The sequence below is a fragment of the Doryrhamphus excisus genome, linkage group LG8, assembly GCF_037039965.1.
Source record: "Doryrhamphus excisus strain RoL-2023G ecotype Guam linkage group LG8, RoL_Dexc_Guam_v1.1, whole genome shotgun sequence".
Classification (NCBI taxonomy): Eukaryota; Metazoa; Chordata; class Actinopteri; order Syngnathiformes; family Syngnathidae; genus Doryrhamphus; species Doryrhamphus excisus.
This window is the reverse complement of record NC_136364.1, coordinates 8879417-8899690: the sequence shown is the minus strand read 5'-3', so window position 1 is coordinate 8899690 and position 20274 is coordinate 8879417. Positions and strand designations below refer to the sequence as shown.

General features: G+C 45.3%; 4 protein-coding genes across 5 annotated transcripts; 1 reads left to right on the top strand and 3 right to left on the bottom strand.

Moving 5' to 3' along the window:
• The first annotated feature begins 3153 nt into the window (after positions 1-3153).
• Positions 3154-5063, top strand: LOC131134195 (olfactory receptor 6N1-like). Its single transcript, XM_058079186.2, is given in 2 exon segments — positions 3154-3841; positions 3843-5063. Coding segments are annotated over 2 exon segments (948 nt in total). The 5' UTR covers positions 3154-3155; the 3' UTR covers positions 4105-5063.
• Positions 4577-13922, bottom strand: abcg1 (ATP-binding cassette, sub-family G (WHITE), member 1). Its single transcript, XM_058079173.2, has 15 exons — positions 13765-13922; positions 13435-13669; positions 11185-11302; positions 10594-10726; positions 10469-10519; positions 10262-10407; positions 8850-8973; positions 8668-8782; positions 8378-8523; positions 8199-8297; positions 7945-8113; positions 7697-7797; positions 7469-7627; positions 7292-7410; positions 4577-7185 (listed from the first exon to the last, which is right to left on the bottom strand). The coding sequence occupies exons 1-15, from the start codon at positions 13912-13914 to the stop codon at positions 6957-6959; spliced, it is 2094 nt and encodes a 697-aa protein (XP_057935156.2). The 5' UTR covers positions 13915-13922; the 3' UTR covers positions 4577-6956.
• Positions 13923-14220: 298 nt separating this feature from the next.
• Positions 14221-15609, bottom strand: spcs2 (signal peptidase complex subunit 2). Of its 2 annotated transcripts, none has more exons than XM_058079184.2 (5): positions 15448-15609; positions 15070-15153; positions 14830-14989; positions 14623-14758; positions 14221-14551 (listed from the first exon to the last, which is right to left on the bottom strand). In XM_058079184.2, the coding sequence occupies exons 1-5, from the start codon at positions 15478-15480 to the stop codon at positions 14365-14367; spliced, it is 600 nt and encodes a 199-aa protein (XP_057935167.1). In that variant the 5' UTR covers positions 15481-15609; the 3' UTR covers positions 14221-14364. The 2 variants fall into 2 exon arrangements, with proteins under 2 accessions (XP_057935167.1, XP_057935168.1); XM_058079185.2 differs by lacking the exon at positions 15448-15609 and adding an exon at positions 15312-15385.
• Positions 15610-15748: 139 nt separating this feature from the next.
• rnf169 (ring finger protein 169) lies at positions 15749-18527 on the bottom strand. Its single transcript, XM_058079182.2, has 6 exons — positions 18216-18527; positions 17981-18042; positions 17833-17892; positions 17670-17770; positions 17509-17593; positions 15749-17435 (listed from the first exon to the last, which is right to left on the bottom strand). Exons 1-6 carry the CDS (start codon positions 18475-18477, stop codon positions 16362-16364), a joined length of 1644 nt encoding a protein of 547 aa, XP_057935165.2. The 5' UTR covers positions 18478-18527; the 3' UTR covers positions 15749-16361.
• Between the last annotated feature and the right edge of the window lie 1747 nt (positions 18528-20274).

The following is a 20274-nucleotide window of genomic DNA, read 5'->3' as shown; positions in this document are numbered from 1 at the left end:
GACCGGAGGGGGGGGGGCATACTATACATTTTACACGTAACAGTCCACCTGGAATTATTGTATCTATAAAAATGTCATGCAATCTTTTCAAGGAGCTTTTTGTAAACAACAGACCCCATCAAATAACAAAATTGATCAAACAGCTACTTAAACCATCAAAAAGTTGGCTCAAGTCATGATCCCAGGTTGCATATTATTAATAATAATAATACACTTTATTTGTATAGCACTTTTCAAAATACTCAAAGACGCTTTACAGAAAAATGGACTTGAATAAAAGCAAGTAAACAGAGTAAAAGATACATTAAAATACAACATTCATTCGTTTATACGCAGTTAAAACATGGGTAAAAGCGGGGCACAGCAGTCAAGTATAAAAGTTCATTCATTCATTCATTTTCTACCGCTTTTCCTCACGAGGGTCGCGGGGGGTGCTGGAGCCTATCCCAGCTGTCTTCGGGCGAGAGGCAGGGTACACCCTGGACTGGTCGCCAGCCAATCACAGGGCACATATAGACAAACAACCATTCACACTCACATTCATACCTATGGACAATTTGGAGTCTCCAATTAACCTAGCATGTTTTTTGGAATGTGGGAGGAAACCGGAGTACCCATAGAAAACCCACGCATGCACGGGGAGAACATGCAAACTCCACACAGAGATGGCCGAGGGTGGAATTGAACCCGGGTCTCCTAGCTGTGAGGTCTGCGCGCTAACCACACGACCCTGTGCCGCCAGTATAAAAAGTTAGACATTAAAAACAGATTTAAAGAGGTGGGTTTTTAGTTGTTTTTTGAAACTGGGAAGGTCAGGGCAAACACGCAGCGAATGGGGCAAAGAGTTCCAGTAGGGTGGGGGCAGCAATGGAGAAGGCCCTGTCACCCCATTAAGTTTAAATGAAATACTTTGGAAAGAACGGGCGAGCCGTATTCTAACACTTGGCGGGCCGGATGTGGCCCCCGGGCCGTAGTTTGCCCACCCCTGGTCTAAACACATAAGAGGATATAGACTGCTTCCATCATATCACAAAGCTTTATCATAGGTGATCTGTTATTCCATTGTCCTGGTTAGAAGATCATAGACCCACTTTCTTCAGGAACATTTGATTTAAAAAAGTGACTTTCTTTGTTCAGCGTTCACCTTAGGAGCAAATTTTAGGCCCACATACATATGCCTCCTGAAGGTCCCCCCACCCATACTCCCCCAAATACCTCCTCCACCTGTACGCACACAAACACACCTCAAGTTGTTTTACTATAGTGTGTGAATTGTGTTGTTTTAGGTGTGAACTCACAGCATTGGATATCAACAGGCAGACCTATTAATGAAAAAGTCCAAAAGTGGTCCTTCAAAAAAATTGCTACGGCAACTGTACAACAATATGTCACATTCTCCCAACTTGCGGGTTAAAAAGTTGACCAGGGAGTACAAATTTAAAGTTGAGGTGCACTCAATATGTGCTTTTTTGCAGTGTGTCACGCCGTGAGAAACATCAAAATATAACTGTATGCTGTTTAGATAAATAAAACCTTGCGTTCATAAAGGATTCATGTCAGTGATAACAGTTGTGATGATTGGACACCACATGATTTTTAAATATCAATCCAAAATGAACTAAATAAACTTGTATTCATGTGGAGTCATTTGGGTCCATAAATGGGGCACACCAGCTTCTGCAGCTGGTGCGTGATAGAAGTTGAGAATTGAGAAAGTCAATTTCTCAATATTGTAACAATGCACTACAAAATAACACTGAGTACATATAATATGGGAATATCAAATAAATACGTACATCCATCCATTCTCTATGCCGCTTATCCTCACCAGGGTCGGGGGGGGGGGTATGATGAAGCGAGAGGTGGGATAAACCCTGGACTGGTGGCCAGCCAATCACAGGGCACATATATAGACAAACAACCATTCACACTCACATTCATATCTATGGACAATTTGGAGTCGCCAATTAACCTAGCATGTTTTTGGAATGTGGGAGGAAACCGGAGTACCCGGAGAACGCCAGGCATGCACGGAGAGAACATGCAAACTCAAAAATCAAACCCAGGTCTTCCTGATTGTGTGGCCAACATGCTAACCACTCGATCACCGTACGGCAATATCAAATAAATGATTAACAAAAAGCACTAATGTGGGGCCTAAACAAAGCCAAAAAATGATGATGCTTCTCTTCACATAAAGGAAATGAAACTGAACGGCAGACAGTAACCAACAGGAAATACCCAACAAAAAATACAACCAAAAGGGACAAGAACAACAGAAAGTGAGCTGCACAACTACAGGGACCCCTCCTAGCACAATTAAAAAACTGGCTACAGAAGCAAAACGGAAGCCATTCAAGGCGTTTCTCATGCTAAGGTGGCTAAGGTTTAGTAAGATTGCGTCTTCAGCCAATCAGAGAACTTGGGTGGGGTGGGTGTTTGGAGCACATCCAAAGTGCCAGGTAGTAGATACAGCATAGCGAGAGATGGCGAATGAGGAGGACTCTCGTGAGAAGACAGCGTTAGTGAGAAGACACTACTTTAACCTCGTTGAGGTCAAAGGTAAAAATTTACACATCGAATGTACATTATGTCCCCGGAAAAAAAACATTGTCCACGTCTTGTGTGAGCAACTCAAACCTACAGAATTGTGTGTGGGGGGGGTTAGCAGGGGCGATTAATGCAATAGTTACTTTTACTGGTAACTCAGTTACTTTTTTGGAGAAGTAACTAGTAACTATAATCAATTATTTTTTTAAAGTAACATGCCCAACACTGCTGATGTAACAATGGAATTCATTTCAGAATATTTATTGAATGGAAGATCTCTGCAGGTTGGGAGAAACACACAGGACTCACTAGTCAGCCAGAAATCCTACATACGTACATACATACTAATACTATGTAGAAATACTACAAACCCTTGCTTGAAAAAACAATGAACAGCCTGAGCCCAGTCATTGTTATCAAATAAGCAAACGTCCTTGATCACAGCACAAGTGTCACTCACAGGTTTTTTTTTTTTCAGTCTCGGTCTTGCGCTCTCTCGCTCACACACACACACACACACACAAAGTAGAGGACCAATGAGGCGTGAGCGTCAGTGACATTTAGAGCATAAAAGCGTGGCATGCGCAGGACATGTGGCAGTCAGCATGCTGAATCAGTCTCAGGTGGATGTGTTGGTCTTGACAGGTTTTCAGGAGCTGCATGCGCTCAGGTTCCTCTACGTGTGCGTAACATGTGCAGCTTACGTGCTGATCGTGGTGTTCAATGTGTCGTTGGTGCTGGTGGTCTGCATGCGCGACGCTCTGCACCAGCCCATGTACATCTTCTTAGCCAACCTGATGTGCAACACTCTGATCGGCTGCACCGCCTTCTACCCCAAACTGCTGCACGACCTGCTGAGCGACGTGCAGCTCATCACGCCCGCAGGCTGCCTGCTGCAGGCCTTCTTCGTGCATGTCTATGTTTCTGTGGAGTGTATCATACTGACCGTCATGGCGTACGACAGGTATGCCGCCATTGTGCACCCTCTGAACTATAAGGACCTTCTTTGTTCCTCTGCTGTGTCCAAACTGCTCACTGTCTCATGGACGTTGCCTGTTGTGGGGTACACCGGCCTGCTGGCTGCCAGCGGTACTCTGCCGCTTTGCGGGTCCCATGTGGGCCGCATCTTTTGCGACAATAGGTCCATTACACACCTATCCTGTGTGGACATCTCTCTGATCAGTCTGTTTGAGCTGCTGATGGCCGCTGCTGTCGTCTTCCTGCCTCTGGTGTTGATCTTCTGCTTCTACGTAAGAATCCTCATCATCAGCTTCCAGCTGTCTAAGAGCCAACAAAGCCCTGTCCACATGCACCCCTCACCTGGTCACCTACGTCAGCTTCGTCGCCAGCATCATCTTCGTGGTCGTGCAACCTGCATTAACAGCCAAGAACCTTCCTTACGCCTTCACGGTCGTCATGTCCATGGAGGGCTTCCTGGTGCCGCCGCTGCTCAACCCGCTCATCTACGGCTTCAAAATGACGCTTATCCGGCAGCACATGAGGCAGCTCTTTCACACTCAGCCACTCGTCCAAGCCGCTGACCTCGTCGTTTGAACAGAGCGCTTGGCACCTCATTGAATCATCAGACTTGCATTGACTGGGTTTACCCAATCTGTCTGTTTACGCTGCAGGTGCCTTGGCAGACATCCGATACAGATCAGCTTTTTTTAATCCACATTTAGAACGGACCAGATGCCGATGTGACGATATCCCTTTTCATGTGTTTTTTCCCTCTGTACATGGCTACAAAGCTTACACAAACAGTACATGGAAGCAAGAAGATCTGAATTGTGTCGTTTGAGGCTTGTGGTGTAAGTCTGGCCTTTGGGTTACGTGATGTGTTCTTCAAGTACTTGTGTGACTGACATTTTCTCTAAACCTCCAAAATAAAAGTCTTGATTTTCAGCATCACATAGCGCAAATGTCAGCTGATGTTGAAAATCACTGCATTACTGTATATAGATTTAAAGGTAACTATAGGGTTGTTATGTCATGTCTAGGTTTTCCTATGATAGAACCACAGAAATATTCAATTTATTGAATAGGGTAAGGAACCAATTAACTGCAATACACAAAGGAAAACGTCTAAATACAAGAAGTACTCCTTTTGTGGAAAACAAACCAATCATTGTGAGCATTTGGCTGACTATTTTTAGCTTTATTTCCCTGTCTCGTCTCTCCTTTCTCTTCTGGCAGCCTGATTTTGCGGGGGACAAGATGCTGCGTCGCTCTAAGCAGCATGTATGAATGAGTCGCTCAGCATTTGGCTGCAATAGCAGGTGGGTGTAGGTAGCTCAGACAGTCCAAAAAGCAAAGCAGTCCAAGTTTATTGACGTCGATTTATGTAACTGACAAATAATTGCCGCTTCTGACTGAAACAATAAGCTAAGCTCATTCATAGTTGATGATGAAACAGCGTTGACCTATAAACTCAGTTGGGGAGGGTTTTTTTTTCACTCCAAAATAAGTCTCTGTAGAGTAGAGGACCAATGAGGGGTGAGCATCAGGGACATCTAGAGGATAAAAGTAAGGCGTGCACTTGACATGTGGCAGTCAGCATGCTGAATCAGTCTCAGGTGGACGTCTTGGTCTGGACAGGTTTTCAGGAGCTGCATGCGTTCAGGTTCCTCTACGTGTCCGTGACATTCGCAGGTTACGCACTCATCGTGGTTTTCAATGCGCCACTCTCTGCACCGGCCTGTGTGCATCTTCTTAGCCAACCTGATGTGCAACACTCTGATCGGCTGCACCGCCTTATACACCAAACTGCTGCATGACCTGCTGAGCGACGTGCAGCTCATCTCACCCGCAGGCTGCCTGCTACCAAGTACTCTCCTATCTGTCTCCCTGATCATATTTGTAGTTGCCCAGTCATCTGGAAGCACCTCCTGACCATCCAGAGCCTGTCTCAACCCCTGCCTCAAAATCCAACAACACTATTCTTGTTTCAGCTTCCACCATTTGGTTCTCTGCTCTGCCTTTGGCCTCTTCATTTTCCTAATTCTACACACCACCATCCTATGCCGTCTGGCTACACTTTCACCTACCACTACTTTGCAGTCATTGATCTCCTTCAGATTACAGCGTCTGCCTGTGTACTCCTACCTCCACTCTTATAGGTCACACTATGTTCCTCTCTCTTTTGGAAGAAAGTATTCACACAGCCATTTCCATCCTTTTGGCAAAGTCAACCACCATCTGTCCTGCATGCCTGCATTCCTCTCCTGAATACTAAACCTGCCCATCATCTTCTCATCACTTCTATTTCCTGCACCAACAAGTCCATTCAAGTCTGCCTCGATGACAACTCTTTCCCTTCTCAGGATGCTCTGCATCACTTCATTAAGGTCCAGACGGAATTTCAGTTTTCCATCCAACTCACATCCTACTTGTGGGGCATACCCACTAACAACATTGAACAACACACCTTCAATTTCAATATCTGGCACTTGTTTTACCTTCAGGACATTCTTAACCAACTCCTCCTTCAGAATAACTCCTACTCTCTTCTCTCTTCTCTTCCCATCTACACCATGATAGAACACCTTGAACCCTGTTCCTAAAGTTATAGCCTTTCTACCTTTGCACCTTGTCTCCTGGACACACAGTATGTCTACCTTCCTCCTCTGCATCATGTCAACCAACTCTCTATTGTTTCCTGTCATACTTCCAACATTCAAAGTCCCTACTCTCAGGTCTAGGTTTTTGGCGTTCCTCTTCTGTCTTCTTATGGGCACATCTTCCTCCTCTCCTTATTTGACCAACAGTAAACTAATTTCCACCGGCACCCTGAAGGTGAACAGCACCGATGGCAGTCGTTGTTAACCTGGGCCTCGAAGTCTTGTTGTTGATTTGCATAGTTGGTCGGATGCCCTTCCTGACACAACCCTCTGTATTTATCCAGGCTTAGGACTGGCAAAACAAGGCACTGACTTGTACCCCATTGAGGCTACATTGATAGCTGACTGTAATCTTTTTTTTTTACAATATCAATGAGATGCCATTATAAAAATCTGGATGAATTTTATTTTTCCAAAATGTATTACAAGATCTTTATCAATCACTCCATCTGATCATGTTTCACTTGCCCACACCACTTTGGTTGGTGTGTGTTTGTGTGGTTGGCGTTCAGTTTGAGCTTCTTAGCAAACGAAGCAAAAATGAGAACCTTCTGACTGCAGTCTAGCCTGAAGACGAGCGTAAATGCTCAGTTTCAGCTTTGACCTTTGGCATCCCAGTCCATCCGTTATGTGGTCCCTCAGCTTCAGGAAAACTACAGGAGCTAGGAGACCTGCTCCTGTCTCTGCAGGACACATGGACAAAGTCAACTGATTTGGTTTTGGGCCTATAAGCGTGGGACATCCTCCTCCCAGTCCTGATCCCGTTCACGAACTTGCCATACTGCTCTACCTCTCTGCGCTGATTTTGTATCGAAGGATGAAGTAAGCAATGAGCCGCAGAGAGAAGAAGAAAATGGCCAGGATGACAAAGTCCAGGTATAGTTTGGCGTCCATCATGTCCAGTTCCTGCAGGATGGCGTCAGACTTCTGGAAGTGACACGTGTCGTCTCGTTCACAGTGAAGATCCTCTCGCTCCAGACCGTAGATGGACAGGATGACTCCCTCGAAACCGTATCTGACACACCAGACAGGAAAAAATCAAGTACAGTTCATCCTTGATCTGTGGTGACCTGTGATAACGATGTCACAAAAATGCGTGCAATGTCTCACAGCGCCCCCACCTGACATAGGAGATGTAGGATATCCACTGCAGGTACCAGGGGATTGTATCAAAACTCACAAAGAAGCCAGAAAACAGCAGAACCGGAATCGCTGTGACCGGACCCACAAATGTGGCCACCTGCAGGAAGCAGAAGTCAAGACTCCGAAGTCCTCTTATTTTGAAAGTACTTCCTGACCTGCAGCGACGTGGACGCAGCCCCAATCAGCAGGCCGAGACTTTGTGCCACCAGAGAGGTCATGACTCCGAGGGACAAGAAGAGGAAGAAGCGTGTGGCATCTGGAGGCTGAGCCGTCATCCAGTACACGATACTGCAGTACACCACCGGGAATATGACCTGCACGTCAGCCACACAGGTCAGTACGCCTCGTCAGAGCTTACCGGGAGGGGGCGGTGTAAACTAGACCTGGAAAGGAACGTCGGCCATGGTCTTGGCTAAGTAGAAAGCCTTGAGACTGTACCAATAGTTGAGATGTTCCCTCAGGAAAACGGCCATCTCCAGAGGAACTGCAGCACACAAAGTCACAACTTCTGATTGTTGGCTTCATAGGAATGCGTGAAAGAGAAGGTTTTTTAGCCTTGTTTTCAGTACACACTGTTGTCTGTTTATTGGTGGAGAGAGAACTGGGAAGTGACTGCGCTGAGGTGACTCACATGTGAGAACAGTTGGCATGAGAGCGGCGAACATGAGGAACAACATGGAGAAGAAGAGGAAGCCCGAATTACTGAGGACTTTTTTGGCCTCGTTGCCGATGCCCAGGTACAGCAAACCAATCAGAATGCCGATCCCGATGTGGGAGGAGATCCTCAGGTGAGTCAGCACCTGGACAACCAATGAGAGCGCAGTGAGCAGATGCCGGCCCATCGCAGTGACTGCCACGGAACAACACAGTGGCACAGAATCTCACCGAGTCTCTTAGGATGCTGAGGATGGTTCTCCTGAACAGAATGAAGAACTGGACCATGCAGCTGGCTGAGAAACTGTGGCAACCTTCAGATGATGACTCCTGAAGAGCAAAACGTAATGACACAAGTTGTTTTTGTGACGCAGATCCATCTAGCTGTGAGGCACATATTCGTGTTTCACCTCATCAGCTCGCTGCCACATCACCATGTGGGGCTTAGAGTCTCCGTTCAGCTCAGTCTGCTGTTCGCCTTCCAGCTTCCTGTTCTGCACGGCTGTTACCAGGCGCACCATCTGATCCCCGTACTCCCCCGAAGCCACCTCCATCACTGAGAGACAGCGTGACAAGGTCAGGCGATAACATCCATGATCCCAAGCGCATGTCCACTAGAGATCATCTCCTGGTGCCTCCTGACATAACTGCTCAAGTCTCTGTTTGGACCTTTCTGATTGAACACTTTGTGGAGTCCTACCAAAGTCGGCGGGGTTGTGGTAGGTAGGGCAGTTGAGTCCGAGGTCTCTCAGGTACGGAACCAGACTGGAGACGTTTCCTCTATAGATGCACTGACCCTGACTCAGCACATAGAGCTGCAACACACACACACATCGGGTGGTTGATGATGTCCGCTCCACTCTGCTCGATGAGTGCAATCACCTTGTCAAAGAGCTCAAAGAGTTTGGCACTTGGTTGGTGGATGGTGCAGATGACGGTGCGGCCGCCTCGAGCCAGCGCCTTCAACAGTGACACCACCTGGAAACATGAGGAACTGTCCAACCCACTGACACACACGCACACACACAAGCAAAATGAGTTGTGGTGTTCTAGTATTGTTGTGTATGATATGCATGCTGCTGTAAGGGAGGCTTACTTAGCCTTGTGGCACATTATAGCTACACTGGTGTGGTGTAGTACAATATTGAAAGCATGGTACATTAAGTGTATATTAGCATTGTGATGCAACAAATGTGTGTTGTGTTAGCATGGATGCAAAGTGTCAGGTACATTATCATTGTCATGTAGCAAATATGTGGTATTTTAGCATTGTGATGAAGCAAAGGTGTAATATTTTAGTAAGGTGATATTGTAAAGGTGGGTGCATTAGAATGTATGATCAGTGTAGTATATTACCATTGCGATGTAGCAAAGGTGTGGTATATCAGTGTCCATGATAGGTGTGGTATATTACCATTGCTGTGTAGCAAGTGATTGGTGTATTATCATGCACCTCAAGTGTAATTGCAATGTAGGAAAGGTGTGGTGTATTAACATGTATGATTAGCATGTATGATAAGTGTGGTATATTAGCATTACGAGGTAGCCAAGGTGTGGTATATTAAAATGTATAAGTGTGGTATATTAGTATTACAATGTAGGAAAGGTGTGGTATATTAGCATGTATAGGTGTGGCTATTAGAATTACGAGATAGTAAAGGTGTGGTATATTAGAATTACAAGGTTGTAAAGGTGTGGTATATCAGCATATATAATAAGTGTGGTATATTAGAATTACGAGGTAGTAAAGGTTTAGTATATTAGCATGTATGATAAGTGTGGTATATTACAATTACGAGGTAGTAAAGGTGTGGTATATTAGAATTACGAGGTAGTAAAGGTGTGGTATATTAGAATGTATAATAAGTGTGGTATATTAGAATTACGAGGTAGTAAAGGTGTGGTATATTAGCATGTATGATAAGTGTGGTATATAAGAACATTAGTATATTAGTAAAGGTGTGGTATATTAGCATGTATGATAAGTGTGGTATATTACAATTACGAGGTAGTAAAGGTGTGGTATATTAGAATTACGAGCTAGTAAAAGTGTGGTATATTAGAATTACAAGGTAGTAAAGGTGTGGTATATTAGAATGTATAATAAGTGTGGTATATTAGAATTACGAGGTAGTAAAGGTGTGGTATATTAGCATGTATGATAAGTGTGGTATATTAGCACATTAGTATATTAGTAAAGGTGTGGTATATTAGCATGTATGATCAGTGTGGTATATCAATATTATGAGGTAGCAAAGGTGTGGTATATTGAAGACAGACTTCTGGGTTGCGACCTGGTGGGTTCGTCAAAGAACATGACGGGTGGGTTGTTGACAAGCTCCAAAGCGATGGCCAGTCTTTTTCTCTGCCCTCCTGACAGGTGAGACGTTCTGGTCTTCACACAGTCCAGTAAACCCAAAGCGATGAGGATCTCCCAGACCTGCACACCACTGTCTTAGCCTTCAGCTGCAGTCACAGAACTTCTCCCCACCTTCACCCACCTTCTCCCGCCGAGCTTCTGCCTTCTCCTGCAGCTTCAGGTTGGCGGACACCTGCAGAAGCAGAAATGTCAGAGGTCAGCTCATATACACGGGGACACATGAGGTCACGGGTCAGTAGGCGGTACCATCATAGCTTCCTGCACGGTTAGGTGAGGGAGTAGCATGTCATCCTGCATGATGTAACAAGACACTTTCCTGAAGGAACGCAGGTCTCTGGGCTGACCGTTGATCAGAATCTCCCCTTTCATTCCCGTCTCCCTGGTTGGGACAACACGGAATGTGGCATCACATTCACTTTTCAGACATGCTGTGCTTTGAACATGCTGTCTTGTCATCTACAATAAACAGTGGACTTGACGCATCTGCCTACCACCCAGCCACAATAAGATCATTTCGTGTCAAATTTTGATACAGTAAACAGACCAGTTAGTTACGTACAAAATTGTATGAAACGTATAACATTGTAAAAAAGACTCATACGAAAACTGGGGCATATGAAAACCGAGGTTGGAATCCACCACCTCCCGAAAATGAACGTGTCTGTACTCGTCTCGGCTAGCATTTAAGAGACTTGCAGGCTACCAATATGGCTGAAAGTTTTCCCAATTATCACAATTTTATTAAATGGTACTATAACACAAACACTATTATGCATGTTGGCAAACATAAAATATAGAAAACCAGCCTTGCTATAGTGACTCGCTGGGTGTGGTCACCTGTAGCCTGCCAGGATGTTCATGAGTGTGGACTTCCCGGCCCCCGAGGGCCCCATGATGGCCACCAGGTCCCCGCTGGTGAACTTCCCAGAGATCCCTCTGAGCAGAGTCTTGTTACCTGAGAGCAGAAGCAAACAAAACCCTTTTGTCTCTTTGTTCCAAACCCCACTTTCACATGTTTTTTTTTCTCATTTAAGTGGACCAGTCCTTCCAGACACACAGAACCAAGTTAAGTTCATTTCATGTCAAAAATACAGCAAAAACCTGAGACTCATGCAGAGAGGTTGCCATCATGTTATGTTACACACTTACTGTACACATACAGTGGAAAGAAGTACATCACAAGGACTGTACATCTTAGAATATTTATTGCAAGGGAATGAGGACGAGGATTTGTTTGTATGTGCTGAACACAACTTAACCAGATCAAAAGATTAAAGTCATCCACTCTCCTTTTATCGCTCTGACCCACAGTAAACTCTACGCTGCTGTACTTCCCTTCCTCACACCGTGTACGTGAGTACTTCATGGTAATAATGCACACTTCACAGCTGTACAACCATTCATCACACCATAATATTGATAGCACACAGGTATTTCATGACAATAATACACGCTACACTGCTGTACTACCATTCATCATAGCATAATAGCGACTGTGCACAAGTATTGTATGACAATAATACACGCTACACTACTGTACTACCATTCATCACACCGTAATACTCACATCGCACAAGTATTTCATGACAGTAACACACTACATTGCTGTACTACCTTTCGTGAAACTAATCATTGTACTACAGTACTTCATGACAGTAATACGTGTTGTACTTCCCTTCATGAGACTAATAATCATTGTACTACAGTACTATACAACACTAATACACACTGTACTTCCCTTCGTGACACTAATCATCATTGTACTACAGTACTTCATGACACAAATACACATTGCACTGCTCTTACTTCTCTTCATGGCACTGTAATATGCAATGTACTGTCGTGTTTTATGACACTGTAATACACACTGTACTACAGTACTTTATGACACTACTATGCACTATAATATTTCACAACACTGTAATACATATTGCACTGCTGTACTTCACTTCATCACACTAATAGACACTGTAAAACAGTGCTTCATGACACTGATACACACCGTACTGCTATACTTTAAGTCAAGACACCTAATATGTACTCTACTACAGTACTTTGACATTGATACATTGTACTACTGTACTTCACTTCATGACATTAATATAGACTGTTCTACAGTACTTCATGACACTAATACATATTGTACTGCCGTACTTCACTTCATACTGTAACATGTACTGTATTACAGTACAATACACACTGTATCACTGAACCTTTCTTTATGATACTCTACTGCGTCAGTAGACACTCTTACACTCTTGGTACTCTTCTCGTAGTACACATTATGAGTATTTGGTGGATGTACAGTATAAGGGAAGGTCCAAATATTAAGAACAATTCAGGGAGTCTTTTCCCTGCGTGTTGGCTGTCAGGTGAAACTGCAGCGTAGTCTCGGTCACATGACACCTGAGAAGGACGGCTCTCAGTCAATTGTTGAGAGCCAGCAGAACAAAAAGCTGTGGACGTGAAGACATGCGAGACTTTAATGACCCCGCTTAAACAATCCTGCAGTCAAAGAATTTCAACGTTTTGGACCCGACCTGTCCTCTGAGGGAGGGGCTGGTGGGCTAGGAGGCGTGTCCAGAGGCGGCCACATGACATCATAATAATAGCGATAACCATCATCACCGTCATTGTGATAGCCCCATGTCGCTGACAAGAAAGAGTGAGAGTGGGGCTATGTTCTAATCTCAGCTCGAGCTATTCACAGACGCAGATTAACAGATTACACACACACAGTGAAGGGAAGTGAAGTGAACTTTAAACCAGGATGACCTGGTTCTGGTTTTTTTAAGTGCTGTGTTTACATCACATGTACATACATACACACTTTATGGAATGAACCAGTGAGATTTGACCTCACCGCTTCATCTCTTGGCACTAAAACATCTCACAACTACTTTGTATCTACTTTCAAACCAGTTTGAATCTGCTTTCATTCATGTTTCTATTCAGCTGGAGCCTACACCAGTCGGCCTTTCACTCAAAGGACATAATGTAGAAGGTGAAAGTACATTTTGGGGGCTAGCAAACACAGTATTAAAATTTAGCACCAAGTGTTGGAACGCAGCCTATAGGTGGGATTACCTCTCTTCCTCCACCAGGGTCCCTCTTTGACAGAGTATGACACGTCTCTGAACTCGATGTTGACAGCTGGCCTCCGCGGCAACGAGGAGAACCTCTGGGCTTCTGTCAGGTTGGTGTCCACCCTCCTCTGATGTCCTTGTGCTGGTGGTGGTGACGGCTGCACGTTGTCCACCTGGTCCATGAAGACGCACACGGATCGAGGATCCAGCATCAGGTCTGGAGGCCCATTGGTGTTCTGGAGGAACACACACACTTTTAAAACTCAAATTTGATGGCGCGCATCAGGACACGAAGTGACCTTGTGACCTTTAGGAGAGGTAGTGGACTCACCATGATGATGGCGTTGGTGATGGTCGGGTTGTGGGCGGACCAGACGGCCATCAAGCACGCCATCACTGACAAGACGCTCAGCCGCCTCACAAAGCAATCAGTGAGGACAGGTTCATGTTCAAGCTCATGACCACACCTCTGTCCAGTCATCTTTTCACCACACCCCCTTTTAAACACACAGCCACGCCCACTGAGCTGACCAAAGCCCGCCCCTTCCTATGTAGGGTTTCATTTAACATTTACTGCCTATTTACTAAGTTGAGTATATTTAACACATATTGCCTATTTACCAAGTTCAGTATATTTCACTATCATAAAATTGTCACTTCAGTCATTGTTTCTCCTTGATAAATGTTTTCTTAAAGGTAACCTGCTATTGTTCACTGAAGTCAGTGGCGCCATCTTGTGGTGATGTCAGACAACTGCAGTTTCCACTTAAACCACGTGAAGACTTGACAGTATGTAACACTTTTATTCTCCTTGTCTACGACGACAACAATGTGTTCAGGTCACAGCGGACAAGAGGAACATTCTGCTTGTGATATACAAAAAGATAAGAACGGCAAGCGAGAGAACACATCCGGCACATCAGTTGTCGATTCATTTCATTTTCTTGTCGCTGGCCAGTGAGTCATGGAGTCCGGAAACACATTTTTCAAACTGGTCCATCACCAGAGTCCCGTTCTCGTCAAAGAACGCCGACACCGACTTGGTGAATTCATATTCCCTCCAAGTCTTCTCCCTGCCGTTGTTGAAAGACAATACCAGCGTGTACTGGTCGTCAAACCTGAAAAGAAGCGAATCCTTAACATTCTTGTCTCTGCAGTCACATGATGCTGGAAATCTTTGCGTTCTCACCGTTTAAGGGAGGACGAGAGCACCCAGGTGTAGTCTGGATCCATCCCGGCCGGATCTTTCTGGAGCGCCACCAGGAAAATATTTTTCTCTTTGTAGTTAGTGTAGAGCGTCAGCACACCCATCATGATGAAGTACGTAATGGGGGCCGTCAAGGACTGCAACACACACACACACTTGCAACAAAGTAGACATATGACAAAGGATATGAGATGACACAACAGGCCAGAACCGGTCTGGACTCAGGAAAGGGGTGCAGGTAGTCCCACACCAGTGCCACCATGGCGAACACACAGGACACAGTGCAGATGAACAGGCGACCGTCCACCAGCCCGAAATTCTCCTCGTAGCCGTACTTATCCAGCAGCACCTGTGGGGAACGCCACAGCACAAAGGAAGAAAACTCAGACTATGTGACGTCACAGAACGCCTGAGTGTTTGACCACCAACATTCTTGGCAGCGTCGTCCAAAGAGTTCTTCACAGCCGCTCCGTCCCATTTATCGATCTTCACCGGTTTCTCGTCGATCCGCCACTGAAACACATTAAAGCAACGCCATCATACAGAAAGAAATACACTCCAATGAATGAATTAGTCGTCCCTACGTTACAGAAACAATCTGGACCATGTTTTGCTATTGCTTTAATGTTACATCTTTCATCTTTCACATGCTAGCTTAGCCGAGCACCTACATGTAGCCTGACTAGGAACATTCCACGCCCACTTTAAAGCCGTTAGTGCCGACTATTTAGGGCACTAACCTTTCTTTCTGATCGGCTGTAAAACTTTAAAGCAAAAATAAACGCAAAAAACAACTCGTATGCTTACTTTCTCCAAGAGACCACTCCGTGCAGCTGCCATCTTGCCGTCTTCCGCCCCAAACACAAACCGCGTGACTTGGAAGCTCCCGATTGGTCTAAATATGACGTCATGTCTTCGTCAGCGATGCCGCCATATTGGTCCGGTCATGGATTCAGTTTAACTCCTGTTGTTCCACGTGGAACTCTGTCTCGTCTTTTCAACGTCCCCGAATGTATTAGTAGTAATCAAGTGTTAGTTTATAGCTATTTGGAATGTTGGCGAGTTCTTGCAAACCAATATTCGACGGTGATGATTGTTTCAACTTTTTAATAATTTAGACGTGCTGTCATACAAAATGTCACAGTTTCAATCAGTCATTTGGCACTCTGCTACATCATCCAACACTCATCAACTAGTTTAGAAAATGTGCATAACGTCTTTGCTTTAGAAAGAAAATTAAAGCTGGCATGTCAAGAAAAAAAGCCCTTCAGTGGAGGAGACTAGAACACCCCCTAAAATATACAGTATATATATATATATATATTTATAGACACACACACACATATATGTACATATATATGTGTGTGTGTGTTTATATGCTTGTTTAAAGTTATTGATGATGGAAATTGAACACCCTGACATTGCGCCAAAAATCCAAAGTAAAAAATATGCTGATTTTCAGAATCAATGATAAGAAGCAAATGTGTGAAAAAAAATATACTGCAGTAGAAGCAAAGTCATCGCTGGTCAACTTTGTGTTTGCTGTACCAGCAAGCTAACATTTGCCTCCTTGCACATCAATCTGTTAGCACAAAGGAGAGAGGAAAAGTCATGTGACATGATTGATTGATTTTTTTTACAGCAGGATCATTTAGTGCCAGTTAGCATCAGGAAATAATGAAGCTGGTGGTGGAAAAAAATGTTTGGATTCCATGGTTTGACTAGCGCTGCTTGCTGATACGTCGAGAGCGTCGTAGGCCGCGCCTCCTTCGGTTCTGATTGGACATCCAGGAGCGCAGGAAGTACTTGTCAGGACTGGTCCGGCAGGGGTCGCTCTCTCGGTCAAACTGTCTCTGCAGCTTCACAGCAAGAGCTCGGTCCCGCCGCTCCTGTCGAATGGTGCGGAGGAGGTGCTCATCAAAGACCTCCGGGGCCACACGATCTGAGTCTCGATCCTGGTCCAGGTGTTTGGTCTTCTGGTGGCTCTTCCTGCTCCTCTTTGAGGTAGTCGTCTGGTATCGAACGCCGCTGTCAGGCTCCTTATGGGGGCTTGACGAGTCCTTTGGCACCATCTTACAGGACTGGAAGCCCGACTTGTGCGCATAAGGAGAGAAAGAATGTCTGCGGCCAAACAAAGCCCCTCCCCCTCGCACCTCTGGAATACCCACCGTTGTCTCAAAGTCGGAACTTCCTCTGAAAGTCACCTCGCTGCTGTAGCGGACGGCGGGGACGCGGATCTTGACCGTCTGTTTCTGGAAGGCGTCGCCGTCTGCGCTCGGAGGGTCGAACACCAGCTTTCTCTTGTTGGTGGTGCCGCCCCGCCCCCCCGAGGACACGCCCCCGCTGTCCTGGAGCTCCTTGATGGGACTGGTCAGCGTGGCCTTTGAGTTAACTTTGAAGCTTTGGCGGTCCAGCTCAATCTGCCGCCACCTCTGCAGCACGGCCGGGCTGGCCTCGTAGGTTGTGAGCTTGGACAGGCCACAAGTTAGATTCCGGGGCGTGGACTTCACGATGGTGGGTTCCAGCAGTCGGCCGTCCGCCAGACGCTTGGGCGGCGTGCACGGCGAGCATACGATGGGTTTGAAGTGGTTCAGCTCCTCCGAGATGCTGTCGTTGCTCTCAGGACTGATAGAGCGCTCCGCTCCAAACTGAGGGAAGCTCATGGGTGTGGCGGATGATGCCATCGCCGTTCGCCAGGCCGGCCGGCGTTCAGGGGCTGAAGCGGGTGCCGAGACGCAGCGACTGTTCTCGGACGACAGAAGAATTCCGGCTGTGAAGCTGTGACCTACACCAACCTAAAATGAAGGGAAGTGATAGTCTCAGCTGGCTGAATTACTTCCATTAATGTTGCTGCGACAAGCATCATACCCTGTCCAACATAGTCGCCTGCGAGACCAGTTTTAGCTTCCCTCCTCTTTGCTCCAGCGTGCAGCTGCGGCTCCTCTGAGAAGACCTAATGACCAAAAGACAGAGGTCAGGAGTCACGCCACGTGGTTATCAACACAGGAGAGTCTGACAAGCAGGATGACCTGGTGATGCCGGACGAGGTTCTGGTTCTCCTAACAAAAGCAGACAAGGTCCTGATCCTTCTGCCAATGGGCACCTCGTTCTCAGAGTCCGACAAAACTCCCTGACAACAAGCAGCACATTCAGAACTTCATTCACTTTTTGGGCTATTTAAGCATGACTTACAGGCTCATCTCTGCATTGGCTCCTCCTCTTTACCTCTTCTCGGTCCTCGCACGCCGACAACTAAAAAAAACAAAAACAAATCATCACTTGTTTGCCACAACACGACTGCATAAAAAGTAACGTTTCTCAATGAACTTTGAAGGCTCACCTTGTGCTTCGTGTTTGGACCCTCTGCGGACATCTGGACCACACTTGGACAAACAAACAAGTCTGGCAACACACATGTAGAGTTTAAATGACGAGGAGTCCTAGCTCCTCCTACTTAACAAGTCTCAACAAGTCTTAAGTAGCCTCAACAAGTCTGTACAAGTCTCTCCAATGATTCACGAACTTTAACCTGCAGCCAGCCCATCAGGCTGACACGTGACCCGCTCGGCGCTCACCTGTCGGTCCTCTCCGGTGTTCGGCGTCCTTCGCGGCCGACTCGCCAATGCCCCTCTCGGCCTCGGTCCTCCGTCGACCCCGGCCCGAGCAGGGCGGGCTGCCGGCGGACCGCGCATGCTCGCAGGCCGCGCGTGTCTCGGCGTCGTGCGAGGGCGGACACGAGGAGGCGGATCCGTACGCGGTGCCGAGTCCGGCACCGGACCGGGACTCGCCAGCGTCCGTCGCCTTCCCGGACCGTTGGACAGACCCCGCGGCCGCCATCTTGCCTGGAGAGTGTTCTGCTTCAAAACAAACCCCGCCCTTCCCTGCCAACAACACTATTGGACCTTCAAAATAAAAGTCACGACTATTGGCATTTTGTTTAGTGAGACACAAAAACGCCTTTAAATTCGAGGCTTTGCTTCTGAATTTGAAAATATCAACAACAGTGACATGTGACTGATTTAATTTCAAGTAAAATGTCAATTTTCAGACCGAGATTGTCAACCGGAAGTGAAGCTTGAATATCAGTGTTTTAAATTTCAAACACCATAAACAAAACATGTGTGCTGATGTTGGCAGATTTTCAGTGGGAAAAAATCTAATACATTTGGGACGTCACAACTGTTATTTATGTTGTTGAGGAGACACGAAATGCCTTTTGAGCCACAAGAAGGCGCTGATGCATCGAAAGACTGTTTGTTTCCCACCGGAAAAAGAACGGTGGCCGGGTCCACTGTGCGCATGCGTCAGCTCATAGCACTTTGGGGGTTGGAGTGTGGTTTCATTCCTTCAATAATACGATTTATTGAACATTTGCATTGCATTATGTGTGTTCTGAAGCTGTGTGACCAAAACATGCTTAAAGTGGATGGATTTAAATATTTTGGGATATGGTTGGATCAAAAAGGTACATGGAAAATACATGTAAAAAAGGTAGTAGATAAATGCAAAAAGATAATAAATGCAATGAGAGCTGTTACAGGTACAGAATGGGGAGCAGATAAACAATCACTGATGTATATATATATATAGAGCTTTGATGAGAGCAACAGTAGACTATGGCAGTTTTGTTTACGATGCTGCAGTTAAAACACATTTGTTGAAAATAGAAAGAAATATATACAAAGCAGGATTTGTACAGGTGCAATTCGATCAACTCTGATTAAAGCAATGCAGGATGAGGTTGGAGAAGTACCGTACGATCTCAGAAGAGACCAACTTGTGCTAACATACTGAAGTAGACTGAAAGGTTGCAGACACAGAAACTTGGCTAAGAGTGTGATCCAGGACTGCTGGGTGTATAATTCAACTAAAACTTAAATTAAATACAAAGCAGAGGAATCTAAATTAAATACTATGGATATTAACAATCCAACACCCATTAGTAATGTTCCTATCTGGCTTTTCCAAAACCAGAAGTGTATAAGTAAGTGGGATGATGGGGGGGTGGGCTAAAACAAAACAAGACAATATATAAGAAATGCATTTGATAGTTACGTAGATGGCTCAAAAAACAAAGAAGGGAAGGTGGGGATCGGAGTTTATATACCATTAATGAATTATAGTATTGCAAAAAGAATACCAGATGAGCTCTCAGTTTAGACAGCAGATATGATGGCAATCATTATGGGATTGCAATGGATAGAGGAAGTTAAATCAGAGAGAGTGGTATGTTGCAAAGGCTCTTCGTCAGCCTTATACAGTATTAAAAGTATGAAATCAAGAAGAGAGGATTTATTATTAGAAATACATCAAAGCCTATTCCAATTAAGAATATTAAAAATAGAAATATGATTCTGCTGGGTGGCTGCACATATCGGAGTGGAGGGGAATGAGGGAGCAGATAGAATAGCTAAAAGAAGGACTAGAATGATGGACATGATCAATGTACCTATGGGTAAAGGACAAATAAAGGCAATTATCAAAAAACAAATAATGGAAAAATGGCAAAGCAGATGGGATTGGAATAAAAGGGGAAGGCAATACTATAGAAAAAGATGTTAAAGCACAAGGGCTGAAGATGAAAACAGAATAGAGGAAACAAGGCGATGAATCGATCATACTTGGTTAAATAAA

Coding starts and splice junctions, on each gene's coding strand:
- abcg1 (XM_058079173.2), bottom strand. CDS start 13,914: ATGACTGGACAGAGGTGTGGTCATGAGCTTGAACATGAACCTGTCCTC. Junction 11,303..13,434: donor ACCCTGGTGGAGGAAGAGAG/GTAATCCCACCT, acceptor TTCTGCTCTCAG/GTAACAAGACTCTGCTCAGA. Junction 8,114..8,198: donor TCAGCATCCTAAGAGACTCG/GTGAGATTCTGT, acceptor TTGGTTGTCCAG/GTGCTGACTCACCTGAGGAT.
- spcs2 (XM_058079184.2), bottom strand. CDS start 15,480: ATGGCAGCTGCACGGAGTGGTCTCTTGGAGAAA. Junction 15,154..15,447: donor GGAGTGGTCTCTTGGAGAAA/GTAAGCATACGA, acceptor AATGTGTTTCAG/TGGCGGATCGACGAGAAACC. Junction 14,759..14,829: donor TCTGGCCTGTTGTGTCATCT/CATATCCTTTGT, acceptor CGGCCCCCATTA/CGTACTTCATCATGATGGGT.
- rnf169 (XM_058079182.2), bottom strand. CDS start 18,477: ATGGCGGCCGCGGGGTCTGTCCAACGGTCCGGGAAGGCGACGGACGCT. Junction 17,594..17,669: donor ACCTCGTCCGGCATCACCAG/GTCATCCTGCTT, acceptor TTTGGTCATTAG/GTCTTCTCAGAGGAGCCGCA. Junction 17,436..17,508: donor AGGCGACTATGTTGGACAGG/GTATGATGCTTG, acceptor CCTTCATTTTAG/GTTGGTGTAGGTCACAGCTT.